General features: G+C 41.5%; 1 protein-coding gene across 1 annotated transcript; it reads left to right on the forward strand.

The window, feature by feature from the left end:
- Positions 1 to 1,990: 1,990 nt before the first annotated feature.
- Positions 1,991 to 3,886, forward strand: olig1 (oligodendrocyte transcription factor 1). Its single transcript, XM_046404395.1, has one exon. The coding sequence runs from the start codon at positions 2,336 to 2,338 to the stop codon at positions 3,107 to 3,109; it is 774 nt and encodes a 257-aa protein (XP_046260351.1). The 5' UTR covers positions 1,991 to 2,335; the 3' UTR covers positions 3,110 to 3,886.
- Positions 3,887 to 12,924: the final 9,038 nt, after the last annotated feature.

The raw sequence follows: 12,924 nt of genomic DNA on the forward strand, positions 1-12,924 counted from the left end.
ACGCCACAGGACCACTGGCAGGGAAGGGAAGCGCCTCCACACACATCTTTCACTTGTTGAACGACAAGAAGAGAAGAGAAGAAGAGCGGCTGGGGAAAAAAGAAAGGGTCTTCCTCCTCTGCATCTCCTTCTGCTTTCATCGTAAACAACTTGCTTTCTGTTTGTAATGGTGCTGTCCTTCCCCTCTTCCCCCTGCCTTCCTTTTCTCCCCCTCAGATGGGCTTTGCAAGGAGGAGGAGGAGGAGGAGGGAAGGGGGTGAGGGTAGGGGGCAAAAAGAGGACGGCGCGGCACACTGTGCTGTGAACGGAGTGATGCTTTTTGTGGCTCATGAATGGCACATTTGAGGTTTCCAGCCTTGCTCGGTGCCCCAAGCCAGCTTCACCTGTGGTTGGAGTCAATTGGCCTGTTGTCTGCCTGTCTGGAACCGTGCCCAGCTCTCTGCCAGCCAATTTGGTTAGCATAGTTGCCCAGAACTGAGCAACAATAACCTCCACCTCAAAACCATCAATTAACTCACAGCACATAATGATGTATCCATTCACTGTTTGCCAAAACTGTTCTCTGACACGATTAATACGCATGCTAATACCGCTAATACCTGCTCTCTGTCACATAACAAAGTGCTGATGATTTTAATGGTTTACAAGTTGTTAAATGACTGTAGTGGTAAATTCCATTAAACTCACAATGTTTTGTTTCTTCAATTAACTTAATAATTTGATTAACACATTAAAGTAAAATAAACTTTATTCATTTTTTCAGGTAGTAACAAGACTCTACGCTGTTGGCTCTTTGTGGTTGCAGTCAGGCACAGCAGTGTTTTGAGTTTATGTTTGAGTTTGTGGATGTTTAGTTTTATTATTTTTGCGTGTTAGCATGCTAACAATGTGCAGCTGAGGCTGATGGGAAGGCCATTTGGTCATAAATCAAAGTTTTGGACAACATTAGGATTCATCCTATGGGGACCATGAATGTATAAAATATAATGACTAGACTGACCAGAGAGGTGGAAGGACAATGAAAAATTAAATTATACTAAAGGTCACAGTAAAAGTTATCAGGTCATACAAATCAAGTCCTGGTTTACTCTCATTCAGTTATCTGTACTGAGTCAGTGTTGGCCATTCCCCCTGGGTGCATTTACCTGATTCTGTTCAACAAGTGCAATCTGCACAGAGTGGGTTATCGTCTGTTCTTTGAAAGTTGCCTCTTTACTGACTTTATGTTGATAATGCAAACAACAACTAAACTAACAGAAACAAACAAATCCAAGAAAGATGATGTCAGGATGCACAACTTTTTTTATATAATCCATATGTTCAGTCTGATCTCTAATTAGAAAATCCATTGCTGCTCACAAATGGAACGATTCACAAAAACTGAATTAAAATTTATTTCATTGGAGGATTTCAAAACTTTTTGTCAGATTTTTCAAATGCTAGCATTTTGACCTCATTGTCAATTGCTGCTGTTTGTCTGATTTTGTTGTGTAATACTTCATTTAATGCAGACAGTGTCTCACTGACATTAAAACTGTTTTTTACATGAGTGTCCTGGCAAAGACCGACAGCAAAAATAACTGTGAATGCTTTCACTTTAGTTTTTCTAATGTTTAGTCAGAGCGTGGCTTAATGTTGATAGTCCTTACATGTGGAATAATACAAAACAACAAAATACTTTAAAAACATAAGATTTCAAAACACTGTGAACTTAACCTTTAACAGTAAATGTTAACTGAATGTTTGACTTGCGTTTGTGTGTTCAGTGCTATCATGTGCTATCTACAGGATTCATTTAATTATACACTGATTTTTTTTCTAATGTCTAACTTTCTAATGTCTTTCTTTAAAGTGTCCCAGGTTTGGATTCTTCTACCAGCTGTTTCTCAATCCAGGGTTGAATATCAAAAAGTTAAATGTGAATATGTATGTTTCTAAAGAGCACATCATGTGTCTGGGAGGAGTTGCGCTGAGGTGGGGGTATGTGAGGGGAGCATTTAGCTCACTTTTCCACTGTGTGAGCTGTCATTCTTTCCTCACGCAGCTGTGGAAATGAGATAAAACTGAGCTGCCACTTCGGAAGCCCTCACTCACTCACTTGTGCAGCTGGAAACCACTGAAGCCCAAAAGTACAAACGTTTGGTAACGTGTTATTGTGCTGGATGGCAGCTGCATTCTGCAAGGGGGGATCAACAGGTGGAGGGAATGAAGATTTGATTTTTTCAGTTTGTGGATTTTTTTAAAAAGCAGCATTTTTGCTTTGACTGTTAGCCTACTTTTGATTGGTCTCACAAACAGCTACAACTCAGAAGACTAGCACACCTTTGAAGAGACTATGAATGTGCTGTCAAACCCAGTGATCAGGACCCAGGAGCAGTCTCTAGCTCTCTGTGGCCCAGGATCTGTCCAGGATTTACCCCACTGCCCTCCAGGGTTCAGCCTGAGCTCCCGCCTCAACCCTTCACCCATGCTTGGCCTCCAGAGTGGCCAGAGATCAACCAAACCTCAGAGGGAACTGAGCCCCGAGGAGCAGCAGGAGCTCAGGAGGAAGATCAACAGCAGGGAGAGGAAGCGGATGCAGGATTTGAACATCGCCATGGATGCCCTGAGGGAAGTCATGGTGCCTTATGCCTCCTCGCCATCTTCTACCTCCTCCTCTCAGTCCCACCAACCCGGGGCTCCTCCAGGCCGACGGCTCTCCAAGATCTCCACCCTGGTTCTGGCCAGAAACTACATCCTCCTCCTGGGTTCATCTTTGCAAGAGATGCGGAGGCTACTGGGGGAGGTGAGTGTGGGAATGGGGGTGAACACAGGGCCAGTCCCCCGGCTGCTGCTGGCTGGAGGATGGCCTCTCATCTCTGGTCCCAGTCAGCTCCTCCTCACCCAGGAGTCCCTCCTTACCTCAGCAGCCTCCTCCTCCTCTTCTTCTTCTAGTTCATCATCCTCTGCTGCTAAATGTCCCCTGTTATCTCCAAGCCCCATGGATACCTCGCTGGCCGCTGTGCAGTGGAGCTCTCCAGGAGCCTCAGGAGGGCCTCTGTGCCCCTGTGGAGTCTGCAGACTGCCCAGATTTGGCCACTCCACTCCTGCTCCAAGATTCCCTAAGTGACACCTTGAAATGGAAGCTGAAGAGGATTTATGATGATGGGACATGATGCAACATTTTTTTTTCTACAAATACGACTTGTTATTTAACATTTTTAACATGATTATAATAATTTACTGCAATTAGTCACTATTATCCTCTGATTTTTTTCCCAAATTGATCTATTCTGTAGTTGGTAAGACAGAAGCAAATATAATAATCCCTTTTATGTTTCATAGATAGGTTCTTTAACATCACAAACAGAGAAATAATTGACTATCTTGATGATTCTTGGAGAAAGTTTCAGCTGAAATAATTGTCTGTGGTGCATTTGATTGCAATGTTTCACTGTTGTGTTGTTGCTTGCTGAGTGACAGTGGACAGGCGACAGTTTTAGGGAGTAAAACATTTAGAGAGAGTTCTAATCAAGATATTCTTAAATATAAAACGTCATAATTAAACGCTCTGAAAATCTTTGTTTTGGTGGTTCTGGTGATTTTACATGAGAGATTTTTGTATTGCGTTTTTGTCTTTAAATTGGGCAGGGTTGTGTTATAAAGTGGTGATATCATGTATTTCCACATGTTAATCAGAATTTAGTAATTATACTCTGAAGAGTCTGATGTCATTTCTTTCTTTCTTTGCTTGTTTCCTTTTTTTTTCTTAATTGTCACTTTGTTTTCCGCTCTTTGAATAAATCAGTATTTAATGTTAGGCTCACAGTGATTCAGTGTTAGGAGGGTCAGGGTTTAGACTGGTGTATCTGTATTTATTGTACATGTGTCAATTTCTGTGTGTGTGTGTGTGTGTGTGTGGAGAAAAAGTTGAGTGAAGGAGACTCATAAGCATAAAGTTGGTTGGTGGTTTGATCTTCCATTCAGAGAGATAAATCTGGGTGGAGAAGATGATGTGCCTTTGAGCAAGGCCCTGAACCCTCAAACACCCCCCAGTGGAGCTTCCAAGTGAGAATCTGATGCCTGGATAAATAAAGGTGAAAAATTCACTCTGGAAAAGTGTCAAAATGAAATATATTGCATTAGTTTACATACAAAACAATTTGTATGTAACGATTTTTGTTTGCATTTTTGATTTTGGGAGTGTGCATAGCAACAACAAAAGTAAAATGAATGGTGATTCAGCTCCAGGAATATGTTCAGGAATGCTCTGAAGTTTTATTGACAGTGTTATTGTAAATTGACAGTTTATTGACGTCTGTTGGCACTTCAGAACTGTTCACTGCATCGAATAGTACAAAAATGTGAAGAACATTTATAATTTGAATGCTCCCTGGAGACACTGTTTGCTTATAAAGGTCAGATAAATTATGCTGTATGTACTCACAATATGTAGTAAAAAACTGACACAGCATAACCATGGATATGTTAGTTTTGTGTGTGTCATGTGCATCACAGCTACATTTCTCCAATGTGTTATATCACATTCTGTTTCCTTGTATGTAGGTTGGAGGGGTTGGTTTTGGCATGACTCCTTGGGGCAAAGGGTGTTAAGTAAGAGACATTTTGTAGCTGTCTTTGTGGAACCACCAGCAAATACTTTGAAGGACATGTCTGAAGTCAATGAATGTCTGTGTTTGTCAATGTTTGAATGTTTGAAGGAAATTTTTCACCTGGGGTTGTGGCAAATATCAGTTACAATATAAAATTCAAGATTAAAACATGGAGAAAAATGAAGTTTTAACATATCAAGTGTAAAGTTGATCAGCCTAATCCCTGATTTGCAGCACTGTGCCAAAGTTAATTCTGGTGACTGGGTTGTTTTGGAGACTGGTGGCACATTTCATCCTAAAGGTAGAATTTCAACTTCTGACCCCCCTCATATCACCTAATATCTTGAGAAGTGATTCACTCATAGAAAATCAATGAAGAGAAACTTCTGCTCGCACCACGTTCATTGGTTCCTCGCCACTGATGCTGACGAGATGCTGTGCTGAAAAGCCTCTTCTACCCTCCACACCACCCAAAAATAGTGAAACAGTCCTCATCTCCCCCTCTATTCATCGCCCCAACAAGCAAAAGATCAAAACCCACCCGTGTAATTACTGCTCCGCAGAAAGGAGGCCTTTTGATTATTAGCCCCCTCTCTCTCCTCCGTCCTCAAATTCTTGATGTTTCTCTGTGTTAAGGAGCCAGGATGGGTGATTTGGTGCTACTCATTACACTCACTCCACAATATGTTCAAACGCCCAGAAAATGTGTCTCACTGAATGGGGTTCACTCCTGCAAACTCGCCACCCCTCTGGAAGAAAGCAGGCAGCCTCATTCTGAGCGAGAGGAGCTGGTAGGAGGGAGGATATTCTCTGCCACAACCTGGCCCTTAGCGCTGCCTGCATGAATAATAATAATGAAAATAATCATAATCATAATGCTGATAAAATACTCAAAATAATTGCTACCCTGGAATAAGAGGATTATGGAGGGTAGATATGTGAATAGTGGCGAGTGAAAGGATGGGAATCTATTAGCATCAGTGAGGACAAAAGAGGAGCTGGATGCCATTAAGTGAGATTAAGTTAAATAAGGCTTGATTTTCTTACAAGGAAAAGGAGGATGGAGAAGAGGGTGAGAGTGAAGGAGGAGAGGAGGGGGAGGAGGGAGAGTCTGATTCATAGATCAAAGTAAGATGGCCAAACTTCACGTCTTTCATTTACATATAGCTGCTTTATCTCTGGAGGGATTAGCTACCTTGCTATTTTCTCCGGGTTGCTCTCTATTCTGCCACCATTGCCCACCATCCATTTCCTCCTGCTCTCAGGATGGTTCAGCCCTTCTTCTTTTCTTTCGTTTTTCTAAGTTTGGCTCCTTAATTTCTCCCCCCTCTCATTCTCTGCTCATTCTCTCTGTTTCTCCAAGAGGCTCTCACTTTCTCCTGTTTGGTGGTTTCATTGTTGTGGCGACGCAGGGGTCTGGTCAGTCTTTGTGTTAGCACTTTAACTCATCTCCATTTCATCACTGTTGTTCAATGGGGCGAGGAGAGCCCATAAGACAATGCACATACGCATGCACGCACGCATGCTCGTGCACACACACACACACACACACACACACACACACACACACACACACACACACACACAAAACCAGTTCTCTGTGGAGAAGAACCAGAAAAGCAGACTTAACACTCAATGCTTCTTACTTCTTGTTAAAGAAATAGCACATCCAGAACCTGTGTCATTATTTTCTACAAATGTGACTTTTTCTTGTATTTAACAGAAGAAAAAGCTGAAAATTAAAAAAAAATTAATAAACAATAAATGCAATGCAGACACAAGCAAAATAATTAAAAAAAGAGTTAACTAAAAAGTTGAAGGTTTGACCATGAGTACTCTTTTCTCATCATTTCAGTTGAATTCACTAGTAGTCATTTTAATCAGTTAATTCAATAGTTCTACTTACAGTTCACTGACTGGTGTTTACAAGAACATACTGTAAATTATGACTGACCTTTCCCGTTGCTGTCACAGATGGTGCAGTTATGAATTGTTACAAAACTTTTCAAGTCTTTTCATCTGCACTCATATCAGTGGTTAAGTCTGTGCTTTAAAGCTAAGGTGGCACTTGTTGACAATGACTGTCTTACCTACAGTTCAGTGTTTTGAATTATTCAAATGTCAATGTTTGAATGACGCTCTTTGCTCTTTATTTATATAAGCACTGAAAGCTGATTTAAAAATGTAACTGAATCTGGCTTTGTTGATTTATGTGGTGGGAGTACAGTGTGTGTACATTCAGAGTACATTCAGTTCTAAGTTAAAGTTGTGTATCTGGGACTGGCCTGGTCCAGATCTCTGAATTGTTGCCCAAACTCAACCAAACTTTTAATTTATTTATTTTTGGCAGATCAAATTAAAGGGCCATTCAGCCTGATTATCAGGCTGTAACGGTCGGTAACAGTCAAAGGCATTACAGCGGGTTAAACAGACTACAATCAAACTGAAAAAGTGGATGAATATTTGAGTTCACTTTTTATATTATATATATTATATTCATATATATTATATTCACTTTTTTATGTTTTACCTGTCTAACCTTAGCACTACTGTATAGTAGTGTATTGTAGAAAGAATAAAATTTTGATTGTGTACCTCAAGATTTGCATCATTTAATACTCACCTTCTTGTCTATCTGGAATTTAAGCACAATAAAACACTCTGAGGTGTCATGATACTGTAAACAAATGGACTTTGAACTATTGCATTCTTTCCTTCCAACTTGTCTGTTATTTTTATACATCATGAGAATTTTTTTATTTACTTTTCTGTCAGGTGTGAGTTATCGCATACAGATCTCCTCTATTCAGTATAATCAGTGGCGATGTAGCTTTTTCTAACTTCTAAGGCCAAACTGCCTTCACAAAATTGGGATTTTTAGACTTCCAAATGTTTGGTAGCACTTACGGTTCTAAGGTGAAAAAGTTGGAACTCATCTGACTTTCGAAAAACACTGTTATATCTTTATGTGTCCATTTGGATTTCAGCATGGTGTTGTTTAATCAGCCAGCCACTTTTTACTCCAACATGTGTCTCTAATGTGGATGGTACGCATTGCTTTCCACTGTTCCCTCTCCTGAAGCCTCTCATCTCAGAGTGTTGTTTGCCTCTGGCCTTTGTCGTACTGTTTCATAGCACTTAACCAGTCAACGTGGGGAGTCCTTGGCTTAGGAAGTCCTGAGCCATAAATTTCATCTCCACAATGAGCAGAGCACAGGGGCTGGTCAGGACCCCCATTTACTTTCTAACCCAGCTTTTATTCTTTCCCTCCCTAAATAACACCAGGCCCTCCTGTGCTGTCCCACCCTGAAATTCCCGATCCCCTCTGTCACCCCTTCTTTCTCAGATTGAGCCGATACAACGGGGTTACTGCTGAGCCCACCGGCCCGCTCATTACGGATCGTGTTCTCTCCCACCCATTCCAGCCCTCTGTCCTATTCACCCAGCGGCCCTCATTACAACTTTACAGGCCACCATCAGCCGTCACCTCATTACCCCCATCAACCAGCTAAAAGATGGGTCGAGATGGTGTGTGGTCACAGTGGATGTATTGTCTTTACAAAATCTGAAATTATCCCTAAAGCTTCGAAAATTATTTTGTTTAGGACTTAGATAAGGCTGATTTTAACTTGAATTGGTTGATTGTTTTTTGGTGTTTTGTGGGGGGGGTTTGTGGATTACCGTTGCAGGTGGTAACAATGAAATAATACAACTAATAAAACACCAACACCAACTCACACTCTGACTATTAATAATATGACTGTAATAATGGAAATCCCTCTCCTCTGTCACAGTTAAATATATTTATTTCGAAAAGTGCACAAAATATTATTAATATTCATTTGTGTATCAAAAAATATGTAAGTATGAGAGAAAATGAGAATTGTTTGGCAATAAGTAATACACTATGACAATGCTAAACAGATAAACATTTTTCCTGAACTACAGATATTACACTGAAAAGAGGAATTGGCTGGCCCCAGTCTTTTTGAAGGCCATAGGTAGGATACAGAAAGGTCCACGCTTCTTGACCACATATCCCCAGATTTCTTGCAACTCCAAAATTTGTCCGTTTACTGGTAATCCTTCTGGAATTTGTTAGTCCACTGCACGTGACAGGTGCTAGCAACTATTGCATGTTGTGCACAAATCAAATTTTACATCTAAAAGGTCAGTATAAACTAGGTATAAAAAGAGGATCAAGTACTTTGATCACACATTTGTGAAGGTGATCTGTTATGTTTTCAGCCCACACACCACAAACTAATTGTAAAATGGATGAAAAAAGTTACATGCAGTTTCCTTTTGAATGTGTGTGAGTGTGCGTCGCTGTGGCAATGAACCCCTGGCCCTCAGTTTGCCCTCTGAACCCTCGGTGGCCTTCGAAGCAGGAATTCCAGTTAACACATCACAGATCAGTTTTCTTTTCTTCATGTTTTGTGTTTGTGACGCTTCTCGCCAAACTTCGGCTGGGTGTCGACGAGGCCTGACAGCCACCAGGCCTCTCCCTCCTCTGTTTTCCTGTCTTCTTTCTTCCCTTCCTTTCTGTCGCTCCTCTGTTTGGGCTCCTCTTTCTTGCCTCCTTTTCTGCTTAATTGAGTTGTTTGGCAGGCGGGCTTGTCAGACTGCACCGTCTATGTGGGGAGTCTGAGGGACAGGGGGGCGTCGGCCATTGTGCTCCCAGAGACGGGTTACTTTTTCACTGTTACTGCTGCATGAGTGAACATGGCCCAGATTGGGATGGGAGAAGCTGGAGTTAAATTTAGGAAATATTATGAACTTATTTTTTCTTGTTTTTTTCCTTATATGCGTCTCTTGTCTTGTCTGTTTTTTAGAAAAACTCCAGTAAGTCATTCTGCAACATAATTTACAAAATACAACATTCAAACAAACACATCACATATTTGCCAACATCATGGTGAGTACAAAAACATTCTCTTACAATCTGAAATTGAATTAAGACACAATTAGTAGACGCTAATTAGTCTGCATCCATTGTTGAGATATGAACCATTATGAAGTGCGAATCTCCTCAGTTTTAAGTGCTCAGCAAACCTATAAATGCCTTCTTCCTATATGAGAGTGTAGAGTGGTGTGAAGAAGGCAAACATTGACTGTGTGTGGAGTCATCAATCATCAAGACAGAGGAGAGGGAGAGAGATGCAGAGGAGGATTCTCATTTCACTTGTGACCGTGATCCACAAGAAACATGAGGCAAAGCTGCAGACTGACGCTTAGCTCAGAGGATTTTACTGTCCCACAGTATAAACAATGTGACTCAGTTGGTTTTTTGAACTCATACAAAACTGCGCCTTTACACTGTATGGCTTGTGCATATTATACACTCATGATAAAACTTGTCGAGCCAAGCTGTTAGATACGGAGTCCACATGGGTGCCAACATTTTCCATACATTGTGCTGTGATGTTCCAGGCAGCCTACACTTCATTTTAGTACAAAAATAGAGAAACAGGTACAGGATACAGCACAAACTTGGGATGCAGTGCAGTTTATTCAGATTCATTAAATATGTGTTGGTAATTTTTGCTCTGAGCTCTATGGGGAGAAAACAGAACATCTAAGTTTATTTTGCTGCATTGTAATCCGCTCAGGCCCAATGTTGTCTGTTCAATGCTTTAATACATAGCCTTGTGCATCTTCCTCTCTGCTAAAAACCAGAGTTAGGTAGTGATGGATTACATGTAGCAGGGATTACATAATCAGACTACCAGAAATAAATAACTTCGTTCCTTTTAAGATAAACAAAACCATTTTTTTTACCAGAAAATAGGCATGAATAGTATGGCACAAGTTAGTGTCTAATTTGTCAAACTATATTTCATTATTTAACAAATCTTTTTTCTTTAATAAATAGACTTTTGTTTACTTGATGTAAATCAGCAATGTTAACAAGGTGTCATTTATTATTACAAGACTGCAAGTTCAAGCAAAACTCTGCTACTAATACCTGAAAAATAACAACACAAACCAAAGTCACAGTATTGCTTTTATTGTTTTCATTTTGTTACTATTATATACTGTAATCCTCTTGTTGTGTGTAGTGTTTGTATTGTGTGACTGCAGTATGTGCAGTGTGTGACTCCACTCTTCCCTCAGGGTCGATGAACCTGTCCATCTGCTCACACACACAGCAAAATGGACAGCCAAGGGCAAAGGGGAGAATATTTGTTTGTGTGTGTGTGTGTGTTAAAAATATGAGGTTTTTGAAGGGTTGGGGGTGCAGTCAGTTTACATGGTACAAGGTCTGGACCAGAGCCACTAGACTTCAGCTCCCTCCCTGAGGCTGCCTCACCTTTCCTTACTTAAAAATCACACATACACATACACACACACACACACACACACACACACACACACACACACACACACACACACACACACACACACACACTCAGGGATGCACTGACAGCTACATCCCCCCCAAACACACACACAGACCCACTTGTGCCATCACACAGCCGTTCTCTTTCTGCTGACCAGCAGAAAACTGGGATGCCTCAGCCCAAGGACAGTGCGTGTATGTGTGTGTGTGTTTGTGTGTGTGTCTGTGTGTGTGCAGGGGTTACTGGGGGTCTCAGCTCACTCCTCCTCTTCTCCAGCCTGCTGGAATGCCAAAACCAGCCGGCAGGGTCAACACAGGAGTCAAAACACTTCAGAGGAACGTGGAGAGGCCAAGCAGCGTTGTGCATTTTTATCACACAGGTACATGATTTTGACCCATTGAACAATAAACCGGAATGACTTTACTTTGAAGCCTGAAAAAAGCTTCACCACAAGTTAAAAGGTGGAGAAGGTGTGTTGGCTGTGTCACCTCGAGATCAGTAATGGGGGAGAACTCACCTGAACGCACATGAACACTGATAACCAGTCCGCATAGTCAAAGTAGAACAAGTCATTGTGATTTATTTCAAGTGTCTTGTCAGTCTGGGCTAATTTTAACAGGACTGTGAACACAAGTGTGTGGACAAACACTAACTAATCAGTTAAAGTTTAAAATCAGTGTCTAGGGGCTTGTCAACAATTTCTGTTTTTACTCACACTTGCACTGAGGATGAGAGGTCATGTTGTCCATCAGCCGCTCAGTCTGCCTGTCTGTTGGGTCAACACTTAGCAAAATATCTCAAGCAGCAGATGGATTACCATGTAGAGAGTTCTGGCATTCGAGGTCTCCACTGGACAAATCCGGACTTAACAGCAGTTCAGTTGCTATAACCCAGCATCACTTGTTAAACTGTTAAAATACAGCAATAGCTGATGAAATGGATGTAGGCAACAATGTAGGGGACAACTGTCATTGTCATTAAAGGAATCTGAAGGTTGACTGTGAGTGGGAAACATAATATGAGCGTGGGTCTCCACCATCTATATCAAAAACTTAGAACCGCCACCTCCTTCAACATTTTGGAACACACTCAAATCAGTCATCTCAAGTAGTTGAATTTTGCAAGAAAAAAAAAAAAAGTGCAAAGCATTCACATAGAGATGAACTTTGATCAGCTGTGATCCACTGCATGCTATCTGGAATGTGTTGGCCTTTGAGGGAGCACAGAGAACTGGAGAATGGAGAGTGAGAGGAAAATGAGGGAAACTGTTCACTTAGATGTGTTTTTAACACTGTTAAACAGAAAAAAAAGGTTCACAGAACTTGGTAGGTTTGCTGAAACTGGGTTGTTTATGTAAGTATTATATATTGGATTTTAATTCTGAATGTGAGTCAGAAATAATGAACTCACTGTAAAGGCAGGGGCTAATGGATACTGAAGGATTGCAGTGTGTCTCTGTGTTTGTGCATATGAATGCGTGTGCGTTGGCCAGTGTACCCACCATCCTGAGTCCTCTGCTGGGAAGGGCATGGCCCATTCCTCCTGTGTGCAGGTGTCATGGCTGGACCGCTTCATTTGCATACATTTGCATGTTGTCAAACGGAGCTGCTGCTGACAGCCTCCAGAGCCGACTGTCTTCCTGGACCCTGGCCCAATCCTGTCGGCATGGTTACACGGCACGGTAGCGCGTGGCACGGCAGGCTCGAGGCCAGGCCAATCAGCCTCGATGTGAGCTTCAGGGAGACGTCTTTCAGCAGACAGGCGTCAACTCACGAGCAATGACCTCCAAATGTCACTAAGTGGGAGCATGAAACATAGAAGTTCAAGCGTGTTGATATACAGATATATAGAGACACTTTTCAAATACATGAAGCAAAACCCCTTTCTCGTCTAACTTTGCAAGTGATGAGACACCTCAATCACCACATAGTTTTCTGCTGGCTACTTTAAATAAATGTTTGAATGAAAAGGAAAGGTGCAGGGGTGGA

This window comes from Scatophagus argus, chromosome 11 (assembly GCF_020382885.2).
Source record: "Scatophagus argus isolate fScaArg1 chromosome 11, fScaArg1.pri, whole genome shotgun sequence".
Classification (NCBI taxonomy): domain Eukaryota; kingdom Metazoa; phylum Chordata; class Actinopteri; family Scatophagidae; genus Scatophagus; species Scatophagus argus.